Raw genomic sequence first — 27,005 nt, 5'->3', positions numbered from 1 at the left:
TGGCATTTTCAGGGATGGAATCAGGTGTTCTTGTGAGGGTTGATCTTGTACAGATGGAGAAAGTGTCACCACAGAGAAGGTGTTGAACACCTGCATCATCCAGCATCTCTCATGGGTCACTGCTGGGTCTGGCATCACTCCCTCGTTCCTGCCCAGCTCCTCATGCAGGGATGAGCCCTGTTCTGCCCCATTCCCACCCTGCCAAAGCTGGGGAAGGTCCCAAAGGCCTGAGGGAGGGATGTGCCCATCTCTGCACCCAGTGCCACCACAGGACTTGGACATTTTGGACACTTCCCAGCTGGGAACTGCTCTGAGAGGCAGCTCCACGCACTGGGCGTGCCATGCATCATTTTAGAAGGTCATGCCATTAATTCTCTCGAGGGCCTCAGGGCAAGGAAAGTGCTCTGTAAACACTTCCCACCAAATGTGCTCACTCAGCCGAAGCAGGTGATTAATGGTGCTGGGCTTTTTGTTCCTTCCATCCTGTGTTAACAGAGCCACATCCCGGATTTTCCAGCAGCCTCCAGAGCCCCCCTGGCCAAGCCTGGGATAAACCATGGCCAGGGCTGCTCCCACACTGCCAGGATCTTCCCAGAAATTTGTTTGGGAACCTTGGGGACACACACAAAAGTGGTGCCAGGGTTTCACTTGCCTCTCCCACAACCCTGATTGTGGCAGCGATGTGATGGGAAAAATACCTGAATCAATTCTGAATGAGAGCTGAGCATTTAGGGAAGCACCTCATCTTAAAAAGAAGCTTTTTCAGACTTTCCTGGACCTTAAGAAATTAGTAGTTACAAGAACCTTGTGCTGCACTTTCTCTGTTTTGGGGCTTGGAGTGCCACAGAGGGGGCAACACAGTGGAAAATGGAGTCAAAACCTGAAAATCCTCCAGTTCCAAGGGCTCAGCCACAGAACCAGGGGACTGGTCCAGCTCAGAATGATGTGGCAGAGCTCCCAGAGCAGCTCTTGCTCACTCTGAGTGGTGAACCCACCATAACCCCTGCTCCACCTCCTGCTTGGTGGAATTCAGACCTTCCCCACAGGAACAGCACCAGATTGCGTGCACAGGGCACAAGGAGCAAGATTACACACCGGGAGTGTTTTGCAGCCCACAGGAAGCCTTTGAAGGAGCGAAGGCAATGCTGCTTTTCCAGACTCAGGGGCCTGAACACCTTTCCTGGAGGCAGATTGTGCTTCCTCCCTCAGGGCAGGCAAAACTTTGTGCAGAGATGCTGCTCAGGAAACAAAACAGCTCAGTGTGGAGACACAGAGCACCAAGGGAGCAGGGCTGGCTGCAGCACAGGATACCCCCAGAGCCCCTCGGGTTGAGGTCTGTCACCAGAAGGGACGAAGCTTTGCCCCAAGAGCCAGCACACCAGTGCAGGATGTTGTTGAAGGGTGGTCAACACCTGCCCTTTATTCTCCAGCCACCTCACGTGAGACAAGTCACAGGTTTTCTCTCAATTAAAGATGGAAACAATAAAACAAAAGCTAATTCAGTCTGGAGGAAATGCATACAGAAGCACCAGGCTGTGTAATGGCTCATTTTTCCAGGATACCATCCATCAAGCACCAGTTCCCATCCCAGAGCTGGCTTGGAAGTGTTTATTTTTTTTTTTTTTGGATTATATTAGTCACTTAGGACTATCCTCAGCCGCCACAAAGAGTGTTTAAATGAGTCAGATAAGATCTAAATTAGGCCTGGCTGAAAAATTAAGACAATAGGAGTTGAGATTACTAAAACCAGGCCAGGAGGAGGCTGCAGTGGGGCAGGGACTGCTTCCCATCCTGGGCTAGGGCAAGGACTGGTAACCCTCACCCAGCTCTCCCAAATCTATCCCACATCTTAATTCTCAAGGGGAATTTAAATTCTGGGCAGAAGCTGCCTGGTACCACAGGTGATGGAGAGGAATAAGGACAGAGACCTTTGACACAACAGGAAAGCAGCAGTTTAATAAATAATCCATCAGAGGGAGAGATTAGCCAGTTCCAAACACAACCTGAACCAAAATAAATACTTTTCATCATTAGCTTAAAAAAAAAAAAAAATAAAGAGAGACACAAACACACGTGATGGTGAACAGTGAGAGAGCAGAGGTGGGGCCAAGTGCCCACATTTTAAAGATACCACAGCTGTCAACAGCCTTTGGAGTGCAGAAAAAGAATAAAAACAGGGAAGTAAAAAGTTCCTACTTTGCAAAATTAATGGCAGAAGAGAAAGCAATGGTGTAACTCAGGTTTTTAATGCAACAAGATCAGCTGAAACTCACTCGACCTGCCAGGGCTGCCGACAGGCAAATTGAGATGATTTTTGCCTCGTGTTTGGGCATTGCTGTTACCATCCCAGATTTTGAAGTCCCTTGCAGACAAATCCTGGGAATCCCAACGTTAAACAGCCAGGCTCAGGCACTGCACAGCAGATCAAGCAGATTTTAAGAAAAAAAAGACTCCTTTTTAAAAAGTTGCTTTTTCATAGAAAGTAACGAGAATTGGCAAAAACCAGCTGAATGCTCCACACAGCCTTTCCAGCCTCCACGTGGGATGCTGCAGAAGCACCAGCCCTTCAGAACAAGCTGTTCTTCATCTGGCTCTGGTGACTTCAGCTCCAGCACTGCCTGGCCCAGCTCCTGCTCTGTCCCATGGAGGCAGAGCAGGAGGGAAGGGGAGGCACCGGGCCAAGGCCCCACCAAACCAGGTGAGAGGAACCCCAAGAGGGTAAAAGGGGATCCCTGCTTGCTCCCTGCACCTCAGAGCCCCTGCTGCCAGCTCTGCACACCAGCACAAGCCACTTTTCTGACGGGGATGGCACCTGTGAGGTCCTGCTGCTGCCTGGTGCTGTGCGCCCTCCATCCACCCACTGCCGTATCCCCATCCCAGCTGCACCAGTGTCATCACTGGTGACCAGTGGCACCAAAACACTCCAGGCCCACCATGTCAGCATCACCAGAAGCTCAGGGGTGAGGGACATGAGCTGGGAAAGAACATTCTGGACAGTTCTGGGGTCTGAGGGGAAGGAGAGGCTAAAAGGCCACAGGCAGCAGCAGTGGTGAGAGGGAATGAGATCAGAAACACATTGGTTTCAATAAACTATAAGGGAGAGGATTTTTAAAAATATATCTCTATATACTTTATATCATATAAATTATGCTCATCTTTTTTGTAACGTGTCGCTGTATCGTACCCGTGAAGCTCTGAGGTAACAATTCTACATTTTTACTTCATCTGTGTGTGAGGGAAAATCCTACTTCAGCTCACTTTAACCCATATAAATCATCAGATTGCCAGGACTTGAGAAAAGTCCCGTCTAAAAAAGGCATTTTTGTGAGGAACAGAGGTGGGGGAACTGCTGCCTGGAGGTGCAAGTGACAGGATTTCCTTCAGGATAAAAGCTTGCCATGCACACACAGTACTGACCATCCACTCATGTTTGGGAATTGGGAGTGTCACCACAAGGAGCTTGTGGGAAGGGAAAAATGGAGTCATGGCAGGTCAAGGAAGTTTCTGCTGGCTCTGCTCCTCCCCAGACCTGCAGCCAGATCCATCTCAGCATCCCTCAGTGTCCCAGCTGCTCCCAGTTCTGAGCACAGCAGCTGCCACCAGGCCAGATCAATGCAGAACAAACTGTCAATTCTTTCATTTAAATACCCACCTCTGATAAAATGGCATTTGCAGTCACTGCTGTGTCAGTCACTGCCTCCCTTTTGGCTGCTCTCCCCTGGGGAACCTTCCCCAAACCCACAGAGAGGGGACCCCAGGCAGAGAACAGCCAAGGCAAGACTGGTTTGGCTGCTGCACCCTCAAATCCTTTAACAAAAGATTCCTGAAGTGTCCTTGGTTTGGTCCTTACTTCCCAGAACTGCTCAATGCCACCACTTTTATTTACTCAAATCAGAACAATTGTTTCCTGCCCTCTGCCACATTTCTATAAACAACCACACGTTCCCTGTTTGCCTCAGCTCCTTTCAGCACCTCCTGCTCTTTCTGAGCACAGCTGAGCCTGCAGCAGAGGTTGCACTTCCACTGTTCCACCAACAAAAGCCTCCACAGCAGGCTCAGAAATGCCACATGGAATCCAAACCAACACAACCTTCACCATCAGGATCAATTAGGTTGAGAACAAACCAGCTCTGGACACTCTTTGGGTTTAGCATCAGATGGAAGGAGCCCAGAGGCAAACCAGCATGCTTTACACAATGCTCAAGGTAAACAGACATTTCTGTGACCTTTCTCCCAGGAAACCACTCATCTCCAAAGTGCTCAGCACAGCCAAGCTGTTTCTCCAACCTGCCAGAGAATTGTATCTCCTAAACAACCCTCACAGCTCCAGGAAAAGATTTCTGAAAATAAATTCTTCTACCTACTGCCAGTGGAGGCAACAGGCAAATGCCACCTCAGAGTGACAAGAAAAAAAAAACCAAACAAACCACAGCCATTGTGGCCATGCAAGTGTTTGTAATTCGTGGAGTTGCCCTTCTCAGCTGCAACTTCTTCATTTTTCTCCTCTTCATCAGAACATGAAGTCAGCAGATTTAGATTCTTTTGGTCTAAGTCTCACTTGGGGCAGAGAGGAAGCTCAGAGCTGCACCCCCTGTGCCTCACACACCCCCTGTCCCCTCAGGGTGACACCACAGCAACAGCTCTGGCAGGGATGAGGCATGGAGCAAATGCCAGATTTGATTCCAGGGGCAGCTCCCACCAAGGCAGAGGGTTTGGCAGGGCACACAGGGCTCACTCACAAGGGCAGGTTTGCCTTCCAGAACAATCCCTCCAGTGGAGCAGCTCCCTATCTCCCCTCTCCATCAGCACCAGGTGATACAATTCCATTTTTTGCACCAGCTGGGTGTATTTGGCTCAGAGGGACACCTCATCCCTCCTCAGTAGCTGTTAGTGGCACAGTCTGTGACCTTGGATCCCTCTCCCCTTCCCTGAACTCCTGCTCAGTCCATCCTCGATGTGGAGTCGAGCCTGGGGCAGCTCCCCTGTCCCACCTCACACACTGCTGTCCTCCAGGAGGGGCTCCTTGCCATCTGACCCCCCAGCTGGTGGGCTGTGGGGGTGAGCCTGAGCCCCTGCACTGTGCTTCTTGTGGCTGCCTGACCTCAGGGCCAGGTTGTGTTCGGGAATGAACAGAGCCACCAGCAGCGACAGCAGCACGGAGCACGCCCCGAACAGGAAGGGTGGCCCAGGGATGATGCTGCTCTGGAGAGAGACAGAGAGACAGGAATGATTCAAGCATGAGGGCAAACCCAGCCCAGAAAACAGAGTGAGAAGCTGAGCAGGTACCTCATCTGTAGGGTTGGCCATGTTGAGTTTGGAGGCCTTGCCCAACGTTTCCACCTCGGCCATTTCGTTCAGCTCCACGTGGAAGAGATAGAAGACAAAGCCATAGAGTGCTGGCCCCAGGCCATTGCACAGACCCCGAATTCCAGTGATCATCCCCTGCACCACACCTGGGGACAGAGGGAAAACAGGGGAAATGCCTCCAGCTCTCCAAAGAAAGCGAGTTTCTTGTTTAATTCAAGTGAGTTTCCCTTGTTTTATTCCAGGATACATATTTAGAAACAAGATCAAGCACTTGGATCTGGGCTGATGTGCAGGGGAGGGGTTTGCAGATGAGCAGCTTCACTCAGTGCCAGGTTCTAGAAAAATCAGTAATGCGGGGCTTGCTGCTTTGCAGGCTGAAATAAGCATGGGCACATCAAGCAATAATTTCCAATGAACTAGAATTTAACTGAGGATTCAGAGACGTACTGTGAGGCAGGCAAAATGCAGCAGCCTCCTCTGGGTGTGTGGTGTTGCCCTTCTGAGGCATTTTCATGACTTGGGAGTTCCCCAGTAAAGCACCAGCCGTGGTCAAAGATAAGAATGTGAATATTGCTGTGAGCACAGCTGGCACAGATGTTCCTGCCAACCCCTCCCCTCCTTGTGCCAGCTCCATCAGATGTGTGTCACTGTCATATTTTCCCAAAAGAACTCTTTGCCCAGGATTGGCTCCTGGGAAGCTGAGAAGCTTCAGAGAAAAATGAAAATAATGATTATCTGATTTGCTTCTCCTGTCTTTTGATGCTTTGGAATGTGGTTTGGACATTGTTAGATTTGCTTCATGTGAATTGTTTTGACTTAATGACCAGTTATGGTCAGGCTGTGTCAGGACTCTGGAAGGAGTCACAAGTTTTCATTAGTATCTTTTTTAGCCTTCTGTCTGTATCCTTTCTCTATTCTTTAGTAGAGTTTTAATTTAGTATTCTTAATATAATATATTAAGAATATAATATATAATAAAATATTATATTTTATAAATTATTTTAATATTATTTATATATTCAATATTTCCATTTATATTATTTATTTACTATATTTATATATAATAAAATATTTAATAGAATATATTATGTTCTAATATATTATTATAATATAGTATTATATTAGAATATATATTAATATTATTATAATATATTATATTCTTTATAGATCATAAAATAATAAATTAGCTTTCTAAGAACATGGAATCAGATTCATCATTCCTCCCTTTGACAGGGTCTCAGAAAATATTTAGCCTTCTGTCTGTATCCTTTCTCTATTCTTTAGTATAGTTTTAGTTTAGTATTCTTATTATATTTTTAATAGAATATATTCTATTCTAATATATTATTACATTATTATATTATTATATTTTTCTAATATATTGTTATAGTCTAATATATTATATTCTGATATATTATATTAATATTATAATATTATATATTATTTTATATTAGAATATATTTTATTTATTATTATTATTAGAATAATATACATTATTTTATGATCTATAAAGAACATAATACATCCGAATATAATAAATATTCTAACATATTATATTCTTTATAGATCATAAAATAATAAATCAGCCTCCTAGGAACATGGAGTCAGATTCCTCATTCCTCCCTTTGACAGGGTCTCAGAAAATATTTAGCCTTCTGTCTGTATCCTTCTCTATTCTTTAGTATAGTTTTAGTTTAGTATTCTTATTATATTTTTAATAGAATATATTCTATTCTAATATATTATTACATTATTATATTATTATATTTTTCTAATATATTGTTATAGTCTAATATATTATATTCTGATATATTATATTAATATTATAATATTATATATTATTTTATATTAGAATATATTTTATTTATTATTATTATTAGAATAATATACATTATTTTATGATCTATAAAGAACATAATACATCCGAATATAATAAATATTCTAACATATTATATTCTTTATAGATCATAAAATAATAAATCAGCCTCCTAAGAACATGGAGTCAGATTCCTCATTCCTCCCTTCGACAGGGTCTCAGAAAATCCCCCAGATGTGTCCCCAGGCACTCACCCTGCTGGTCAGGGTCTGTGCTCCTCGACACCATGGCACTGATGGCTGGGAAGGTGATGCTGGACATGGCAGCCACAGCTCCTGCTGCCCACATCATCCTGGGGAGGAAGAGGCAGCTGTGAGGAGCAGCCCTGAGCCCTCACCCTGTGCTGCTGCAGGGTGGGAGAGGCCACAGAGGGACAGAAATGTGGGCAAACCCTCACCAAGGCTGTGATCCAAAGCCATACCAGGCAAGCTGCAGGATCTGGAAGCCCAGGCCCAGCAGGATGGTGTTTTTATTCCCTATGGAGCGCATGAGAATTCCCAACACCACTGTCTGCAAAGAAAAACAGGAGTTTTCAAGGCAGGGGCAAAGAAAGAGGGCAGGAACCTGAGGGATCCTTATGGGTCCCTCCCAGTTTTACATCTTTGTTTCAAAAGTCTGTGTTGCCAGAGGAGTTCTGACAACTCTCAACTCAGAAATTTTGGACTGCTCAAGCTAACACAGAAATTGCTTCTCACCTGAGCCAGTATAGAGAGAATTCCAACGACACCAATAAAGGCTGCTACAGTCTCTGAGGAAAAACCAATGACCTGTGAAAACATCAAAGAGGGATTTTCAGGCAGATTTGTACCAAGAGCCCCTCCATCAATGTCACTGATGTTTACTGAACTTCCTTCTCAGGGGCCTGCACATTATTAACAGGTCTGACATAGGAATCAAATAGAAGATTTTCCTCTGGCTGAAAAATGGTTTTAAATCACTGCCTGAAGGTGGCAGAGCCAGGATGGCCAGGCAGACACCAGCAAGGAGCCAAGCCAGGCTTGCCCCAGGCAATGCCCAGAGCAGTCAGCATTCACACATTCCTCAGGAGAGCTGGAACAAATCACTATTTCTTACAATTTCAATATTTTTTACAATTATTGGCCAAGAAAAGCCACCTTGGGACAGGTGGCACAACTCTGATTGTATTTATAGAGCTCTGATTGTATTTATTTCCTGCACCCAGAGCTTTGAGAGACTGACCTGTCTCAGGTAGAGGAAGAAGCTGGAGTACTGGCCGGCCTCAGGAAGGTAGGAGAGAAAAACTGTGATGCAGATGAGCAGCACTGTGGAGTCCTGACCCACCTTCCTCAAGGACTGCAGGGAAAGGGGTGGGGAACAAGAAAAAATGTTTTAAAATTTGACTTTATATCAGTGAAAAATCTCCAGGTACAAAACCAGCAAAACCTTAAAAATCAGCAGGACTAAAGCAAAGATTAAGCATTACCAGCACATAGGAAAAGAGAAGTGTTAGATTTTCTACAAATTTTCTACAAATCCATTTCCCACACAGCAGCAGGCTGTGAGCAGCACTGTGGAGTCCTGACCCACCTTCCTCAAGGACTGCAGGGAAAGCGGGGAATGAGAAAAAGTTTTAAAATTTGACTTTTTTGACAGGTACAAAGACAGCCAAACCAAGGGCTTAACACCTTAAAAATCAGCAGGATTAAAGCAAAAATTAAGCATTGCCAGCACACAGGAAAACAGCAGTGCTGGATTTTCTAGAAATTTTGGACAAATGCATTTCCCACACGGCAGCAGGCTCACTCACAGCAAATGGGTCAGCTTGTTCCCAGGAGATTGGGGCTCCCCAGGAGACAGGACGCATCTCCTCAGGCAGGGACTCGGGCACAGCCAGCAGGATGAAGCCAATATCCAGCAGAGCCACCCCTGAAGCCAGCACAACCACCAAGGTGTCACCGTAGGCTTGGGACAGGTACGCGCCGATGGCTGGGCTGGTGACCAGGCTGGCAGCAAACGTGGCTGACACCTGGAAAAATAAAAATTCCCTACAGCTTCTTCTTCCTACAGCACATTTCCTCCTCCTCAGTGAGCCAGGGAACTCTTTTTGGCATCTTTGATGGAAAACCCATTTCCTAGAGCCCATTTCCTCCTCCTCAATAACCCAAGGAACTCCTTCTGGTATCTTTGATAAATAAGAATTCACAGCTGACAGATTCTCTTGGTGCAGCTGGGCTAAATTCTAGCAAAAAGGGAATCAAAGCTGTCCTAGGAATGCCTGGATGGTGCTGTAAAGCTAAATTAAGGGCAGGATCACAGCAAGCATCACAGGCTGCCCTTCCCTGGTGTGGAAAAGGGAAGGGCCAGGCTGGTTCTGACACAGCCAGCACTCAGAGTGGGCAGATATCAGTCTCCCCCTCAGAGTTAAACCACAAACATAAGGACAAGGAATCTGTATGATCAGTCAATAATCTCCCACCCTCATTTTATATCTCTCCTACCTTCAAAGCCTCAGATATTTCTGTCAAGAGCCAGGCCAGTGACTCAGCTCCTTACCAGGCCGTACGCCGTGCTGCGCTCATGCTCCTGCGTGATATCAGCAACGTATGCAAAAATCACAGAGAAGGTGACAGCAAACACTCCAGACATGGAAATAACAGCAAAGTACCACCTGCAAGAGCCCAAGGCACAGTCAGAGAGAAGCCACACCATGGCCCACAGCTGCTGAAGCTGAGCCTCTGCTTTGTTTTGCCTCCAGTCCATCCTGTTCCAGTGCACCAGAACGTGGAGTCTTGTCTGGAAACCCCTGAAGTTTTATCATTTATTTTCCCTAAATAATGCTCAGTGTATTATTTCCCAGAAATAATGCACTGAGTGAGGGACAAGCACAGAGGACAGAACAACCCTTAATTCCCAATTAAACCCTCCAGAAGCAGACAAATCAGTCTCTAGGCTGAGCATCCTCCTCCATTCTTGAGATGGATGAGATTCTTCCATCTCACCCTGAAAGGAGCAGCTGCAAACCCTCATCCCTCAGCCCCTCCTCAGACCCCTGGGGCTGCACTGAGGGGGAACTCACCAGGGGCTGATCTTCATCAGGGGAATTGGTGCACACGTGAAGAAGACGGTGAGGAGGAGGAAGGATTTCCTGCCCCAGACATCAGAGAGAGCACCAATCAGTGGGGCACTTAGGAAAGAGAGCAGACCCTGGGATGGACACACAGACCAGAGGACAGAGAAACCCCTCAGTGAGAGCTTCCAACAAGATCAGGAGGAAACAACCCATTCCTGATTGCTCCAATGCTGTTACAACAGAGCAGTTTAATAAAATCCCCAAAACCAAATCCTGAGCACTCCTGCTCCCTCAGAGCTCTGCTCTGGGCACCCAGGCAGCCCTGCCAGGACCTGGAGAGCTGCTGGCACAGCTCCAGCATGGCAACAGCTGCTGCAGCTCTGGGGAAAGCTTTCCCTTGTATGTGGAGTATGTGGAGACAGGACAATGAGAAGACAGGGCCATTAAGCACAAATAAAATTATTCAAAGCCTTGCCATGTCTCCCAAGCCTGCAGGGCAGAGCCTTTCAGTGCTGGGGCTGTTTTCCAAGATCCTGTTGGGAGAGACAGTCAAGAATTGTCTGTGCTGCCTAATTCCTCAGTCAGAATTCAGGAATATTCCCTGTTCACAGGGAATATTCACTCAGGAATATTACAGGGAATATTCACTCAGGAATACTGCCTGTTCACAACTGTTGCCTGCAATTCTGCTCTAGTGCAAGAAACTCCCCAGTCCCACAGCACATCCCAACCTGGAGGTCACTGAGGCCACTTGGTTTTAATTTCTATCACCAATAAATTTAGAAATCACTGATTTTCATTCTGTTATGCTCCAGAGGATGGGCATAGTGCTGATCTCATGCTGGTGAGATTAATTCCAGCTGAAACACTCATCTGTTGTAACTCCACATTGTCACTCCTGCTTAGTAAAATCAGCTGTCCCATATCTGTGTCCTCCCTTTTGCATCAGGTTTGCCAGAACCCTCCCAAAGTGGCCAAATATTGGCTGGCATCAGCAAATTTTATAAATAAATAATGGCTTGTTCTTCTTGCAGATTTAAAGGAAATCCTGGAAGGAATATTCCTCACCTTGACTCCATGAATCAGACCATTCATCAGGAATGTGTGCTGAGGAAAAGTCTGGTGTAAGACCTGCAAAGGAAAACAAACAAAAACCAAATGAAAAAGTCAGAGCGAGCAACTTCTGCAGAATTTCTGCGAGCCAGAGGACTGGAAGGGCAAAATCCAGGGAAAAGGGGAAATATCCTGCCAACAATGCCTCCATGTGAGGAGCCTTTCCCAGTATGGGAGATCACTGCCTTTAAATGCCTTTAACACTTTGCAGGTGTATAAATCACTCCAGCATGCTCAGAAAGCCTTTCCCCATCACCTGAACCCCCTCTGGTTTTATTTTATGTCACCACATCCCTTCTCTGTGTATCCCTTTGTGCTGTTTGCTTGATTTTATATTAAAATATAAATAATATTTCTATTTTAATATAAATTTAATATTAACATAAATATATTATTGAATATAATATTCATATTTTTAAATTCTATTTATAAATATATTTTCTATAAATATATAATAGATATTTTAAATAAAATTTATGTTAATAAATATAATTTAAAATATATTTTATATACTTATATTTATATTATAATTTTATTAAAATTTATATATGAATTATATAAATATATAAATAAATAAATTAAAATAAAATTTACATGGAATTATAAATTATATATAATATATAAAACATAAATATAAATAATATTCTATATATTTATATTTTTATATATAATATATAGACATTTCAATATAAATATATATTTAACATAAATATGCATATGTATTATATATATAAAAATTATATATTATATAAAATATAATATACATTATATTATATATTTAGATATTACAATAGATATTTTAATATAAATGTTATTTATATTTTATATTTAAATATAGATTTCTAGACTAATGTATCTAAATGTATTTTTTGCATAACCAAACCCTCCTTTTCCACAGTTCCCCGGTGAAAGGTGGTGCTAAAACCTTAATTCTCAGGAGAGCTGCCATGGGCACACACTCACCGTCAGCATTGGCGTGGTCAGCAGCCCCCAGGCAAAGAACTCCAGGAAAATCACCACCACTGCATGGTACACACTGGGCTCCCCAATCCCCTGGCGCTGCAAAACACAGGAAAATAAAAAATAAAAACCTTTCAGCAGCCTCAGAGAGGGCTCACACAGCTCGGGGTGTGGTGGTGATTTCAGGGGTCTCAGGATGAGGGAAGAGATGAGAAGCTTGACTCCATGTTTCTGAAGGTTTATTTATTATTTTATTATATGTATCATATTAAAACTATACTAAAAGAATAGAAGAAAGGATTTCATCCTTGAAAGGAATGGAATGACAATAAAATCTTGTGACTGCTCAGAGAGCCCAAGCCAGCTGACTGTGATTGGCCATTAATTAGAAACAACCACACGAGACCAATCCCAGATGCACCTGTTGCATTCCACAGCAGCAGATAATCAATGTTTACATTTCATTTTTGAAGCCTCTCAGCTTCTCAGAAGGAAAAACCCTAAAAAATGATTTTTAATAAAATATATCTGTGACAGGGGGATCCCGGACACGAGCGGAGGCAGCGAGAGACGCTGCTCTGAAATGATTTTTTCCGTTCACAGCCAGCCCAGGGTGCTTCAATCCACCCTGGCGGTCGGTGCGGGGTTCCCTGCCCGGTGCCGCTCCGGTTTTGCCGCCCAGGCAGCGGCGCAGACCGGCAGGTGCAGCGCCCATCACGGCATCCTCAGCATCCGCCGCGTCCCGGCCCGGCCGCCGCAGCAGCGGGGCCGGTTTGAGGAGCGCGGCCCACCGGGGCCAGCCCGCACCGGGTACCGGGTACCGGCACCGCTCCGGTGCCCGCCATCCCCCCGCCATCCCCCGCAGCCCCGCGCTCACGCCGGCCCCGTCCCGGATCACGATCTTCTTGGCCAGCAGGACGCTGCGGTTGAGCCGCTTCTTCTTCTTCTTCTCGCCGGTCATGGCGCCGCCGGGCCGCTGCCGCTCACCGGCCGCCGCGGCTGCCCCATCCTCCCCGTGGCGGGCCGGGCCGAACCGGAGCGGGCCGCGCTGCGCAGAGGCCGAGCCCGGGCCCGGCACCAGCACCGGACCGGGACCGGCACCGGGCGGGGAGCGCCGGGCCCGGCGCTGAGGGCGGCCGTGCGGAGCGGAGGGGGCGGCTCCGCCCGCTGGCCCCGCCCCCCAACCGGGAACAGCCACTTCCGCCGCGCCGCTCCTCGCGTCTCATTGGCTGCTCCGTAGCTTCGTCATCGGCCATTCTGGTCTGTGATTGGCTAGACCGGTGGAGGGGGCGGGGATTTCTCGGTGGTTTGGGCGGGGCCGTGACGTCACGGTCCGGCGGTGGCACCGGGAACGGGCGGTGGCACCGGCAGCGACCCGGGGCCCCGGGGAGCCTTGGGGGGCGGCTGCTGCTCCGTCACGGGCACCGCACCCGGCTGGGGCAGGCCGGGTCATCAAGGACACGCGGCCGCCCCGGGGCTGGCGGCACCGGCAGGGCCGCGTCTGTCCCGGCGCGTCTCTCCCGGTACCGAGCTGCTGGCTCTGAACTCAGCACCGGCATCCTGGCGTGGTCACAGCCAACCACCTTCCCAGGACGATCCCGTCTCATGGATCCCATCCCATGGATCCCATCCCATCCCATGGAACAAATCCCATGGATCCCGTCCGATTCCATCCCCAAAAATCCCATGGATCCCATTCCATCCCGTTCCATCCCGTCCCATCCCATCCCATCCCATCCCATGGATCCCATGGATCCCATCCCATCCCATGGATCCCATCCCAAAGAAAGGACTCGCACCAGACAGCAGCCACAGAACACCTAAATCTTTCAGAGAAAAAGAATTTATTGCCCCATTTTCAGGAGAAACGAACTTCTTCTCACCTTGAAGCTGCTGTTAGGATTATGAGGAAGAAGTTGACACTGACCAGACAGAATCCTGTGATTGAATGGGATTTATGTATCATGTATGAGGTGTATGAATATGCAAGAGGTTATTGCTTTTAAGGGTTAATCCTTTGTTAACTATGTCCTTTTTCGGGCTTGTGCTGCCCAGAAAAAGTTACCTGGACTGTCCATAACTCTTTGTTTCTATTGTCTCATATTGTCCTAATCCAAACTGTCCAAATCATTATTACTATAATTGCATTACTGTTTTTAGAACCATTTTATTAGTATTAAACTTTTAAAATTTAAAAAAAACCCCAAGTGATTGGGCGTTTTTCACAAAAACAAAACCAAGGGGAGCGATCAGAGAGCAGGGAAGCGCTTCCCAACATGGCAACGGCAGATGTAATTCTATTACCTTGATTTATTGATCGCACTTAGAGCAATTACTGGCTCTCACCCCGGCACCTGCCGGGGAGCAGGAGACAGCGAGGAGGAGAGGAGACAAAGGCGGCTGTGCCGTCCGGGCCACGGAGAGGCTCCGGTGTTGTTTGTGCCGGTTACTGCGAGGGCTGGGGGTTGTTGGACCGAAAAGCGACCCGAGAAAGCTGAAAACAAGCGCTGAAAGGAGCCTGAGATGCTGCCATGGCGCAGCCCCAACATTAAAACCACTTTGGGGATGGAGGGGATGCAAGGCTGGGGAAAAGTGAGGGAGTTCCAGCACTCCAGTCCTCTGAGCCGCTCGGAAAACGCCGCAGCCCCGGGGCAGGAGCAAGGGCGAGCCGCTCGATTGAGGTCAGAAAATCCCTTTAAGGGTTTTATGGGATTTTTCCCCCCCCCCGCTTGCTGCAGTTACAAGCCGAAAAAAACAAGAAAATGTTTGCGCTGTTCGCTGCCTGAGCCCTCCAGACAGATATAAACAAAAGAGTCAGATCTGGCTGTGGATGAGATCACAGCGAGAGAGACGCACACAAGTAGGGCAGCCCGCCTGAGCATCGAAGCCTGGCCGAGCCCTCCCCCGCCTCCTGCCCGGCCAGCCCTGGGGATGCAGAGGTGGAAAGAGCAGAAAATGGCCCCGTTGTGGGCGAGGGCAGCACCGGCCGCTTTGGCTCCAGCTAACGCACACCGAGAGCGGCCGCAGCCCGGTGGCTCCGGGAGGCGCTCCCGGTCACCCTCCCCTGCCTGATCCCCCATCCCCTCGCTCCCAGCGCTTGTGGCAAAGCTGGAAACGCTCAGGGTCAGTCCCACGGTTCGGAGCAGGATGGAGGGCACAGCGTGGGCGGCTCCGGCCCCACGGGCCGTGTCCGCGGGGGCGACCCGGCGTGGATGCTGCTGTGCGCGGGGGATGCTCCGCTGTGTGCGGGGATGCGGGGCAGGACGGGGATGCTCTGCTGTGCGGGGGATGCTCCGCCGCTGGGCGGGGATGCGGGGCGGGCCGGGGATGCTCTGGAGGCCTCGGGGGGGGTCAGGGGCGGAGGATGCGGGGCCGGGCGGGCGGCGGAGCAGCGCTCTCACCATGACATCAGCGCGGCGCGGCCCCGGGGGAGCGGGCGGGGGGTGCGAGCCGGCGCGGCGGCGGCGGCGGCGGCGGCGGCAGCGGAGCGGAGCGCGGCCCCGGGCATGCTCCCGGAGCCCAAGTATGATCGCTTCCGCGACGAGCCGCTGACCGCCCCCATGCCGTCGCCGGCCCCCGCTCCGTGCCCCGCGGCGGGCGAGGAGCCCGAGCACGGCACCACCTTCTGCGCGCTGCTGCCGCGGATGCCGCAGTGGAAGTTCCCCGGCTCCAGCGGCTTCCTCGGCCGCGGCCCCGCCGGTGCCTCCCGGGACGCCCCCGCCGCGGCGGCGGAGCCTCCCTCGGGGCTGGCCGCCGTGCTGGGCGCCTGCGAGCCGCTCTGCGCCGCGCCCTGCGCGCTACCGGGCGGCGGCGGGAGGGCGCGGGGAGCGGCGGGGCGGGCGCGGGGCGCGGCGGCGGCACCGGCACCGGCACCGGCGGGGGCCCGGCCCGGCGGGGATGAGTGGAGCCGCAAGGGCAGCTTCATCCGCAAACCGGCGCAGGGCTGGCTGCACCCCGACGAGAGGGTGCTGGGGCCCGGCGTCTCCTACATTGTCCGGGTAAGTCCCGCCGGTGGCGCGGGAGGGCGCGGAGAGCCCCGGGCCCGGGCGTGTGCGGGGCTCGGGGGGTTCGGTTCATCCAGCTGAGCCCTCGCTCGGGTCCCCCGGCACGGCTGGACCGGGGCAGCCCCTCTGGTACATCACAGCCGTGATGGGGCCGGGCCCCGGGGGCTTGCTGGGCCCTGGAGCCCACGCTGGGACTCCAGCGTGTCCATCCCCTACCAGGCATCACAAGCTGGAGCACACAGATGAGATTTTGGGGTGTTAGCACAGGATTTGGGAGTGTGATGGGGCATTTTGGGGTAGGGATTGAAAGCTGCTGTGTGATGCCTGGAGCTGCTGTGGAAGATATCCCTGACACCCTCTCCTGTCCCTTTCCTGCCCTGCTGTGCTGCTCTCCCCCCTCAGTACATGGGGTGCATTGAGGTGCTGCGCTCCATGAGGTCCCTGGACTTCAACACGCGGACACAGGTCACCAGGTAGGGCCCTGCAGTCCCACTGTCCCACATCCCAGTGCCACCCCAAGCCCCTGGTGGCCCTGGATGCTCCCTGGTGTCTCTGGGTGGTCCCCGGTGGCTCTGGGTGCTCCATCATCCCAGGGCCCTGTGCAGAAAGGGGAACACAGGCCTGGAAGAGCTGTGCCCTGCACCAGGGACACAGAGGAAGGGCACTGCTGCAGATCAATGGGTGGAAAGAGGAGAAGGGAGGTGGCCCCAGCCGGGATTACGTACCGGGGCCGGGGCCGTGACGTGGGGCAGCGCTGCGGGGACGCTGCAGTGCCCGGGGATGTGGGGCCAGCAGACCCCACAGGGCAATGTGGGGTGGGAAAACAGCTGGGATGTGGAGCAGCGAGCAGGCCAGGCTCTGTCCATTGCAGGGAAGCCATCAACAGACTGTACGAGGCGGTGCCGGGTGTGAAGGGCATCTGGAAGAAGAAGGTGAGTTTCCATTTATCCTGTCCGTCCCTGGGACAAGCCAAGGCTGTGGGACAGGGAACCAGGGGTGTCTGCTCAGTTTGTGGGCCTGGCCCTGGTGGTTTCATTGCCCCCAGCGCCCTCTCCCCTGTCAGGCTCCCAACAAAGCCCTGTTCTCCATCCTGGGCAAGAGCAACCTGCACTTCGCCGGCATGAGCATCGCTGTCAACATCTCCGTGGATGGGCTGAACCTCATGATCCCCACCACGCGCCAGGTGAGCGCTCCTGGGCATCCTGGGCACACATTCCTGCTGCCTGCCAGCCTGGGAGCCAGCAGCCCCTTTGCTGATCCCTCCCTGGGCCGTGTTCTCCATGCAGATCATCGCCAACCACCACATGCAGTCCATCTCCTTCGCCTCCGGTGGGGACATGGTGAGTGACACACACACAGGGTGGTGGGGACAGGTTCTGCCAGCTGAGCTGAGCACAGAGTGGCCTGGCCTGGCTCAGGACGTGGGGCTGGGGCTGAGAGCAGCAGGACATGAGTGCTGATGTCCCCTCTGTCTGCAGGATACCACGGATTACGTCGCCTACGTGGCCAAGGACCCCATCAACCAGAGAGGTGACACGGCCTGGGGGCTCTGGGGGAGGGATGGAGGCTGGAGGAGGAAATCTGTGACCATGTTCAGGGCTCTGAGGATGAGGGAAGAGATGGGAATGTTGACTCCATGTTTCAGAAGGCTTGATTTACTATTTTATGATATATATTTACTATTTTATGATATATATTTTATGATATATATATGATATATATTAAAACTATACTAAAAGAATAGAAGAAAGGATTTCATCAGAAGGCTAGCAAGGAATAGAAAGGAATGGAATGATAATAAAATCTTGTGACTGACCAGAGAGTCTGAGACAGCTGAACTATGGAAAAGGAATGTTCCTCACTCGGGGTCATCAATTGTGGTGGTGTTCACAGGGGTCCCAGGATGAGGGAAGAGATGAGGATCTGACTCCATGTTTCAGAAGGCTTGATTTATTATTTTATGGTATATATTCTATTAAAACTATACTAAAAGAATAGACGAAAGGATTTCATCAGAATGCTAGCTAAGAATAGAAAAGGACAGAAGAAGAATCATAACAAAGGCTTGTGGCTCAGACTCTCTGTGATTGACCATTAATTAGAAACAACCACTCACAGATGCACCTGTTGCATTCCACAGCAGCAGATAATCAATGTTTACATTTTGTTCCTGAGGTCTCTCAGCTTCTCAGGAGGAAAAAGCCCTAAGGAAAGGATTTTCCTTAAAAGGTCTCTGTGACAGAGATCCCCCGTGGGCTCAGGGTGGAGCGATGTCAGAGTGGGGGAAACACTCAAACCATCCATCTCTCTGTGTGTCTGTGTGTCCGTCTGTCTGTCCCCAGCCTGCCACATCCTGGAGTGCTGCGAGGGGCTGGCGCAGAGTGTCATCAGCACGGTGGGCCAGGCCTTCGAGCTGCGCTTCAAGCAGTACCTGCACAGCCCCCCCAAGGTGGTGGTACCCCCAGAGAGGTAGGGGGGCGGGGGGCCCTGCTGCTGCACCCCCCTGTCCCGGGCATGTCCCCCCTGCCTGGGGGTGGCTCTGGGACGCCCTGTCCCTGCAGGGTCACGCTGTCCCCAACTCACCCATCCCTGCTGCAGGGCGCTGGCTGCAGAGGAGTCAGCCTGGGGCGAGGATGAGGAGGGGGCAGCAGAGCACGATTACTACAACAGCATCCCGGGGAAGGAGCCGCCTCCAGGGGGCCTGGTGGACTCCCGGCTCCGCCACATCCGCGCTCAACCTTCCAGCTCCATTCCCTCCAGCCAGGTGAGCCCCTCAGAGCCTCTGCTGGCCTTGCCCTGGGGGTGCAGAGCCCCCCAATGCTCTCATTGCCTCCTTCCCTAGGGTGGGTCAGCAGCCAGACGAGACCCGAGCAGCCACCTGGGGCCACCCTGGGACGTGGAGAGCCAGGGTGGGTACTGAGCCCTGAGCTGGGGGGTCCCTGTGCCTCTGGGCACCCTGGCCAGCAGTGATGGGGTGATGGTTGTCCTCGCAGGCCAGCCCTGCGATGGGTACCTGCAGGCTGACAGCCACACCCTGGGGCCACGGGAGTACGAGGAGCACATGTACGTGAACACGCAGAGCCTGGACACCTGGGAGCCCGAGCTGGCGGCTCATGGGGCAGCAGAGGAGAGCCCCAAAAAGGATCTGTTTGACATGAGTAAGCCATTGCTCCCTGGGGGAACGGTGCTGTGGAGGAGCCAAGCTGTGCTGGGTCACTCAAAACAGCTCCAGAGGTGCTGAGCTCACAGCAGTGCTCTGTGGGCTGGGGCCTGTGTGCCCTGGGTGTGACACCCCACAACCCCTGTATTACCGCGACCTGCGTGGGCGCGGCTGGTGAGAGAGAGACGGTGAATCTTGTTTCTTGAATCAGAAGGCATATTTATTAAGATATTATATATAATACATTATTACTATACTAAATAGAAGATAGAGAGAGGTTTGCAGAGCTGCTAGCTAAGCTAAGAATCGATAGAAAAGAATCTCCAACAAAGTTGTGTTCAAGGACTCAGTCCCCTAGCTTGCACTGGTGATTGGCCCTTAATTATAAACATAGAAAATGAGCCAATCAAGGTGTCCCTGTTGCATTCCACAGCAGCTGATAATAATTGTTTACCTTCTCTTCGGGGGCCTCTGGCCTCCCGAAGACACAGAAATCTGAAAGAAAGGATTTCTGTGGAGAAATGTCTGCGACACCCCTGCATCCCACAGGGCCCTTCGAGGATGCCCTGAAGCTCCACGAGTGCATTGCAGGGGGTGCCAGCAGCCCCCCCATCGAGGACCAGTGGCCGAGCCCCCCCACAAGGAAAGCCCCCATCGCCCCCACGGAGGAGCAGCTGCGGAAGGAGCCCTGGTACCACGGGAGGATGAGCAGGAGGGATGCTGAGAGGCTGCTGCAGATGGACGGGGATTTCCTGGTGCGGGACAGCCTCACCAACCCCGGGCAGTACGTGCTGACAGGAATGCACAGCGGGCAGCCCAAGCACCTCCTGCTGGTGGATCCTGAGGGAGTGGTGAGGGCTGAGGGCAGGGGATGGGGTGGGCGATTGGGGCAGGGTGTGGGGTGGGTGGTGGGGATGCAGCTATGGGCAGGGATGGGGTGTTGGAAGTGGATGCTTGTCGCTATAGGGCACAAAACAACACACGCACCACTTCCCTTTTCTTCTCAACGCGAAGAAAATTGAAGTTTGTTTTCTGACTCCAACTGTGACGGTGTTCACAGGAGTCTTATGTGAACGAGGATCTGACTCCATGTTTCAGAAGGCTTGATTTATTATTTTATGATATATATTACATTAAAACTATACTAAAAGAATAGAAGAAAAGGTTCTCCTCAGAAGGCTTAGCTAAGAATAGAATAGCAAAGAATGATAACAAAGGTTGGTGGCTCGGACAGAGAGTCTGAACCAGCTGGGCTGTGATTGGCCATTAATTACAAACATCCAACATGAGACCAATCACAGATGCACCTGTTGCATTCCACAGCAGCAGATAATCATTGTTTACATTTTGCTCTTGAGGCCTCTCAGCTTCTCAGGAGGAAAAAAATCCTAAGGAGATGATTTTTCATAAAAAGTTGTCTATGACAAATGCCAAACAAGTTATTTACAGAAAGTGTGTGAGGAGGTTTGCTACAAGAATGTAAACATCAGAAGGCTTAGAAAATCTTAAAAAATCAGGGTGACAGCCCCAGGGCACTGGCACAGGTGTGAGGTGTCCCCATGTCACCATAGGACATGAAACAACACACAGCTGCTCTCAAGGTGAAGAAAAAGTTGGAATCATGTTTTATGATTCCAACATTTATAGTTTTCCAAAAGTGACAGTGGATTGGAGGGTGACAGTGCCACCTCTGCAATGACACTGGACAAACCAACAGTCCATCAGATTTCTCTTCCTCTATAAATAATGCAAAACAATGAGTTATTTACAGAAAGCGTAAAGCGAGGAAGTTTGCCACGAGAATGCAAACATCAGAAAATCTTAAAAAATCAGGGTGAGAGGCAGCTGTGCTGAGCTGAGGACCGCTGTGCCCTGCTGCAGGTGAGGACCAAGGACGTGCTGTTTGAGAGCATCAGCCACCTCATCAGCCACCACCGGCAGAACGAGCAGCCCATCGTGGCAGCCGAGAGCGAGCTGCACCTGCGCCAGGTTGTGCAGAGGAAGCAGTGATGCCAAGGGGGTATGTGAGCCCCTGACCTGCTCCCCCGGCTCTGGACTCGCCCCAGGGCAAATCTGGGGTCTCTTCGTGCTCCCCCTCTCCAGTTGTGCCTGGATTTTGAGGTTTGGGGTCAGGCTCCCCGTTTTCCTCCCCAGTGAGGCTGGGTGGTGCCTGGCCCTGCAGCTTCTCCCTGGGTGCTGCCTACCTCCATCACCTGCACGGGGTGCCCTGCCCGGCTGGACACACAGAGGTTTAATTCCACACCTACAGGTGAAAAACCCTCTTGGGGTGGGAACTGCTCAGTGGCCTCAGCAGGAGGGACAGAGCCTGAAGCCACCTCAGGCAGGGCTGTCCCCACTTGCCCCAGCACTGCAATGGGGCTGGTGGATGTTGCTGCAGCCCCTGGCTTGGCTCTGCCTGTGGGGCCAGGCACAACCTTCTCTTGGACGCTGCTGTTGGATGTTCCTGTTGGGGACGTCCCTTTACAGCTGGATTCTCCCAGGAGTGGCTGCCACAGGATGATGCTCCATGTGTGCCCAAGCCCCTGCAGCCAGGCCAGGGCCAGGATGGAGCTCACGAGGGCTCACGAGGTGTCCCATGGCCAGCTCAGGGGTTTTGCCAGGTTTTTGTGCCATCACAACCCCCTTTACCCGCCCTGTGTCTGGTGCTGGGCATGGGTTTGTGCTTTGGAATACATTTCTAATTAAACCTGGAGATGAGCAAGGAACACAGGTGGTTCATGCTGGGACAGGTCTCCATCACCACCAGCTCCTGCCTGGTCTCACCTTGGCCAACCCATCCTGTCCAGTCACACTTATCCCTGTCCCTATGGGTCACCCAGTGTCCCCCATGGGTCACCCAGTGTCCCCCTGGCTCCAGAGTGGCCTTTGGCACCCAGGGCTGGCCCTGCATGGCCTCTCCTCCTCTCACCTGGCACTGACTCTCCCAACCTGCCTCCACCTGGAGCAGCCACCCCTGGGGTGGCTCTGAGTGGCACAAACCCAGCTGTGACCCACTGTGGGTGACAGCAGAGCCAGAGCTGTGGGTGGGTCTGGCTGTGTCTTTTGTGTCACAGACAATTGGGGGGTCCAGCTCCAATCCTGGCTCTGCTCTGCGTCCCCAGCACCCATCCTGGGGAGCAGGGTCACCCCAGCACCCTCAGCCCCTCGCTGGGGATGGCCCCTGCCAGATCCGGCCAGTGCCAGCCGAGCCAATGAATAAAATGAGCCCCTAAATAAAGCCCAGTAATGAATGTGTAATTTTCCATTGATAGCTGGATTCCGTGGGGACGACGCGGCGCTTCCATCTCAGCTGCTATTTTCTGCCGTGGAGTGATGTGTCTGCAGAGATAATTGCACTGTTCCCTCAATAGAGGCAGGGAAAGGCAGTGAGGGCCCCCGACTTTCTTATTTCACAGCTGGAGAACCAACCGAGCTCCCGTGGTTCACCTGCTGGCGGTGCCTCGCCCTGCAGCAGGGGGATGCTGCCCTGGAGGGATGGAGGGCTGGTGGGGAGCTTGTTTCAAGGGTCAACCACTTTGGTTGAGGTTGATTTGTGGTGCCAATGGGTGCAGGGGGCTCTGTGCCTCAACCCAGAGCTGGGCTGGAGGGCTGCTGCTTCTTCATCCCCTATGAAGGGAAGGCTGAGGTGTTTTGGGAAGGTTTGGAAGGCACAGAAGAGCAGCTGCAGAGAACGTGGCCTCTTTGGAAATCTCTCTGACCAACCCATCCCCTGCGCCTCTCTCAAATGTCTCAGACCACAGACACACCCAGTTCGATTTTTCAGGGCACAAACCCTTTCCCACAGCAGCTCTCCCTCCTCCTTCCCAGCTTCCAGCAGGTGGTAGCACACTGCCAGCTCCACCAGCGGTGTCCCCAGCCCTGCCAGCGTCCCCAGCCCTGCCGGTGCTCAGCTCGGAGCCCCCCGTTCCCCTCCGTGCCCCGCGGGCACCGGCAGAGCTGGCCCGGCCCCGGCGCTCTTTGTTATCTCAGGGGAACTCAACCATTCGTGCTCCTTGTTTACCCGCAGTTTCGCAGGGTGGAGGAAAAGCAAACATCGGCCTTTTGTTCGCCAGCTTCCCCTTCCGTGAGCCTCCTCCTCCTCCCCCGGGTTCCATCTGCCCTCTGCTCCCTGCGGAACCCCAGGGTGATGTCCCCATCGCCGTCCCATCGCCACTGCTGTCCCTGGGACATCCCAGCCCTCGGACGCCTCTTTTTACCAGCTCCGAGTGCGGATGCAGAGGGAGCCGAGGCCGCACAGCCCCCGCGGAAGGCGCTGGCCACACCAGGCTGTTCTTCCTTCCATCGCCAGCCCTGCACTGCTCAGGGATGATGATGGAGCTTCCTGACGGCACTCACAGGGCAGCAGCAGGGAGGGAACAGCCGCTGGACCCTTTAGTGGCACTGTCCCTGTCCCCAAGGCTGTAAATCCCCGGGGAACGGGCTGTGCCCGATCCTCGGTTGGATCTCCCGACCCCCGCAGCACCGGGGCTCGCTGTGATGCTCCGTGAACCCTCCCGATGTTTTGTCCCGGTGTCCCCAGCCCCGACCGCATCGCTGGGTTGTGCGACACGGGGGAGTGTGACATGTGGCACTGTCCCATCCCCCGCAGCTCCTCCAGGGCAATATTAAACCACTCGATGAGGCAACAACTCAGCCCCGAGATGCTGCTGGCTTCATTCAGCGCTTGGAGATCAAGAGGGAGTGGAGAGAGGCAGCACCCAGAGGGGGCACCGGGAGGGGCGGAGCGGGGCTGCTGCCGTCCCGATCCCACTCCTGGCCCCATCCCAAACCCGACACTCCCGTGGTAACGCGGCCGGGTGTCCGGGGCTCGGGTTCCTGCACCTCCCGAGCATCAGCACCCGGGGGCTCACGGCGCCAGTCCCGGTGCCGCTCGGTCCCGGTCCCGGTTCCGGTCCGGCTCGGTCGGGGTCCCGGTCTCTGTCCCGCTCGGTCGGGGTCCCAGTCCCGGTCCCGTTCGGTCCGGGTCCCGCTCGGTCCGGGTCCCGGTCCCGTTCCCGTTTCCAGCCCTGGTTGCGGTCCCGGTGCCGCTCGGTCGGGGTCCCAGTCCCGGTCCCGGTTGCCCGGTCCCGGTCCCGTTTCCAGCCCCGCTCGGGCAGAAATGAGGGGGCGCCGCACTCGGAGGATTACGGCGCGGACGGGGAGCGGAGCCGCCGCCGCCACCGCCGCCGTATAAAAGCGCGTCCGCTCCCGCCCCGCCCGGGCTGCAGCGGCGGCGGCTCCGCTCCAGGTGCGGCGGCTCCCGGCAACGTCCCGCTCGCGGCGGCGCCTCTCGGTCGGTCGGTCCTTCCGTCGGTCCCGGCGTCGCGTCGCGTCTGCCCCGTCCCATCGCATCCCCGTCCCCCGGGTCCCCGCTCCCCGCGGCCGCTTCCTTCGCGCTCTTCCCCGGGCTGGCGCGTCCCCCGGTCCCTCCGGTGCTTGTCCCGTCCCACCCGCCAGCCCGGTCCGCGTCTCTCGGTGCCGCCGGTCGCTCCCGGTGCTTCCGGCTTCGTCCCGCCTCCGCCGGTGCCCGGCCCCCGGTGACAGCGGTGCCCCTCGGGTCTCTTCCAGCCCCACATCTCGCAGCAACATGTGGCTGCTGGAGCGGCTGCGCGGGGTGGCGGAGAACGGCGGCTCCCGGGGCGCGGGGACGGACGAGTCCTCGCGGGGATCCCGCTACAGCAACGTCCTCACCCCCGACAAGATCCCCGACTTCTTCATCCCGCCCAAGCTGAGCGCGGCTCCCGCCGAGGCCGAGGGCTCCGAGGCGCCCGCGGGGGCCGCTCTGGGCGCCTCGGTGTCGGAGCAGGACCTGGCCAAGCGCAAAGCCCCGCGCAGCCCGCGCCCGTCCGGCCGCTCCCGGTCCCGCACCCGCGGGCGGCACATCATCCAGATCGAGACCGCCGAGGACTGGACCGAGGGCGGCACCAACGTGGACCCGCAGGCACAGACGGCCATGTCGCTGCCCTACGTGCCCAAGGCTCAGACCTCGTACGGCTTCGCCACGCTGATGGAGAGCCCGCACACCCGGCGCAAGGAGTCCCTGTTCCACAGCGAGCACAGCAGCCTGTGCCCCTCGCCCGTCACCTCGCCCGGCGCCCAGCGCAAAGCCAAGCTCAACGGCGACAGCGGCCGCCGGACACCGGCGGATCTCGGCGCCGCCCTGATGCATCCGGGCCGGTATTTCAGCGGCGGAGAGAGCGACACGTGCTCCTCGGCCGAGTCCTCACCCTTCGGCTCGCCGCTGCTGTCGCGCTCCGTGTCCCTGCTGAAGCTCTTCAGCCAGGAGAGCCAGTCCAAGGTGATCAAGCTGAAGCACTCGGTGGCCCGCAACAGCTCGCTGAGCACCGACGACAGCTCCGCCGACACCAGCCCCAGCGCCCAGCGCCGCGCCCGGAGCGCCCCGGCCGGGACGCAGCAGCCGCCGACCGCCGTGCTGCCCCTGGAGCTGCCCGCGGGCCGGGACCGGGACCGGGAGCACAGCCTGCGGCTGAGCCGGGGCGGGAGCCTCCGCCTGGCCGCTGAGTACGACCCCTCCAATGCCCGGCTGCGAGTGCGCCTCGTGTCCGCCGAGGACCTCTACGATGCCCTGGTCGACCTGCGCAGCATCAACTGCTGCGTCTCGCTGTGCCTCAACCCCGGCAAGCTGCAGAAGCAGCGCAGCACCATCGTCAAGAACAGCCGCAACCCCGTCTTCAACGAGGACTTCTTCTTCGATGGGCTGGGCCCCGGGCACGCCAGGAAGATGTCCCTGAAGCTCAAGGTGGTCAACAAGGGCAGCAGCCTTAAGCGGGACACGCTGCTGGGGGAGAAGGAGCTGCCGCTCACCGCCCTGCTCTCCTGCCTGTAGGTACCTGCTGCCAGCCCCGAGGGAGCCCTCCCGCCTGTGGCGCCGGCACCGTCCCCCAGCCCCGCTGCAGGAGGTTTTGGAAGGGCCCCCTGAGGAGGGCCGGGGTCGTGGCAGAGTGTGGGGGTCCCCAGGAATGGTGCAGAGTGTGGGGGTCCCCAGGAATGGGGCTCTGCCAACTCCAGCCGGCAGCCACAGCCTCTCTGCCCCTGCTCCCTCCCTGCTCCTGCCCCGGATGCAGCAGAAAATGGGGAGCCTCCAGCCCATTCCCCACCGCCAGGGAGGATGGAAGCACCTGTTGGAGCCTTCCCTCCCTGTGGTCTCCAGCTGCCACCAAGCAGGTTGGAGGTGGGTGAATCTCTGCAGCACACTTAGGGCCACCTCTGAAAGCCCCAGCACCTGTAGTTTGGTGACAGCTTTAATTTAAAAGACAAGTTTCTGCTCTTGGAAACTGCAAAGAAAATACTGCAGAGGTGACCTGAGAGTGGGCCCAGGGCGGTCAGCCTGGGGGATGAGTCAGGGTCGTGGCTTTTGAGCCTTTCCTGGGCTCGGCCCAGCCCTGTGAGGCTGCAAGGTTGGCTTGGTCTGAGCCCTGCAGCCTCCTGGGCTGCCCTCCCTGCCCACCCCAGCACTGTCCCCACTGCTGACCCCACTGGAAAACTACTCATGGAGCCTGGGGGGTTTGTTTTGCCCAAATCCAGGAGGCTGCC

General features: G+C 53.7%; 3 protein-coding genes across 3 annotated transcripts; 2 read left to right on the top strand and 1 right to left on the bottom strand.

The window, feature by feature from the left end:
* Positions 1-1,942: 1,942 nt before the first annotated feature.
* Positions 1,943-13,430, bottom strand: LOC131568821 (hippocampus abundant transcript 1 protein-like). The gene is made up of 12 exons (XM_058820927.1): positions 13,165-13,430; positions 12,291-12,386; positions 11,283-11,345; positions 10,221-10,348; positions 9,698-9,812; positions 8,952-9,170; positions 8,384-8,497; positions 7,879-7,950; positions 7,581-7,693; positions 7,378-7,475; positions 5,287-5,453; positions 1,943-5,202 (listed from the first exon to the last, which is right to left on the bottom strand). The coding sequence occupies exons 1-12, from the start codon at positions 13,246-13,248 to the stop codon at positions 4,993-4,995; spliced, it is 1,479 nt and encodes a 492-aa protein (XP_058676910.1). The 5' UTR covers positions 13,249-13,430; the 3' UTR covers positions 1,943-4,992.
* Positions 13,431-15,793: 2,363 nt separating this feature from the next.
* On the top strand, positions 15,794-22,539 carry SHC2 (SHC adaptor protein 2). Its single transcript, XM_058821069.1, has 12 exons — positions 15,794-16,285; positions 16,694-16,764; positions 17,163-17,223; positions 17,355-17,474; positions 17,578-17,631; positions 17,770-17,821; positions 18,634-18,760; positions 18,890-19,055; positions 19,134-19,200; positions 19,285-19,449; positions 20,001-20,302; positions 21,333-22,539. The coding sequence occupies exons 1-12, from the start codon at positions 15,794-15,796 to the stop codon at positions 21,459-21,461; spliced, it is 1,806 nt and encodes a 601-aa protein (XP_058677052.1). The 3' UTR covers positions 21,462-22,539.
* Positions 22,540-25,035: 2,496 nt separating this feature from the next.
* Positions 25,036-26,801, top strand: C2CD4C (C2 calcium dependent domain containing 4C). The gene has a single exon (XM_058821215.1). The coding sequence runs from the start codon at positions 25,039-25,041 to the stop codon at positions 26,296-26,298; it is 1,260 nt and encodes a 419-aa protein (XP_058677198.1). The 5' UTR covers positions 25,036-25,038; the 3' UTR covers positions 26,299-26,801.
* The last annotated feature ends 204 nt before the right edge of the window (positions 26,802-27,005 follow it).

Source organism: Ammospiza caudacuta, chromosome 28, assembly GCF_027887145.1.
Source record: "Ammospiza caudacuta isolate bAmmCau1 chromosome 28, bAmmCau1.pri, whole genome shotgun sequence".
In the NCBI taxonomy this organism is placed as follows: domain Eukaryota; kingdom Metazoa; phylum Chordata; class Aves; order Passeriformes; family Passerellidae; genus Ammospiza; species Ammospiza caudacuta.
This window is presented reverse-complemented; position numbering and strand designations above follow the sequence as displayed.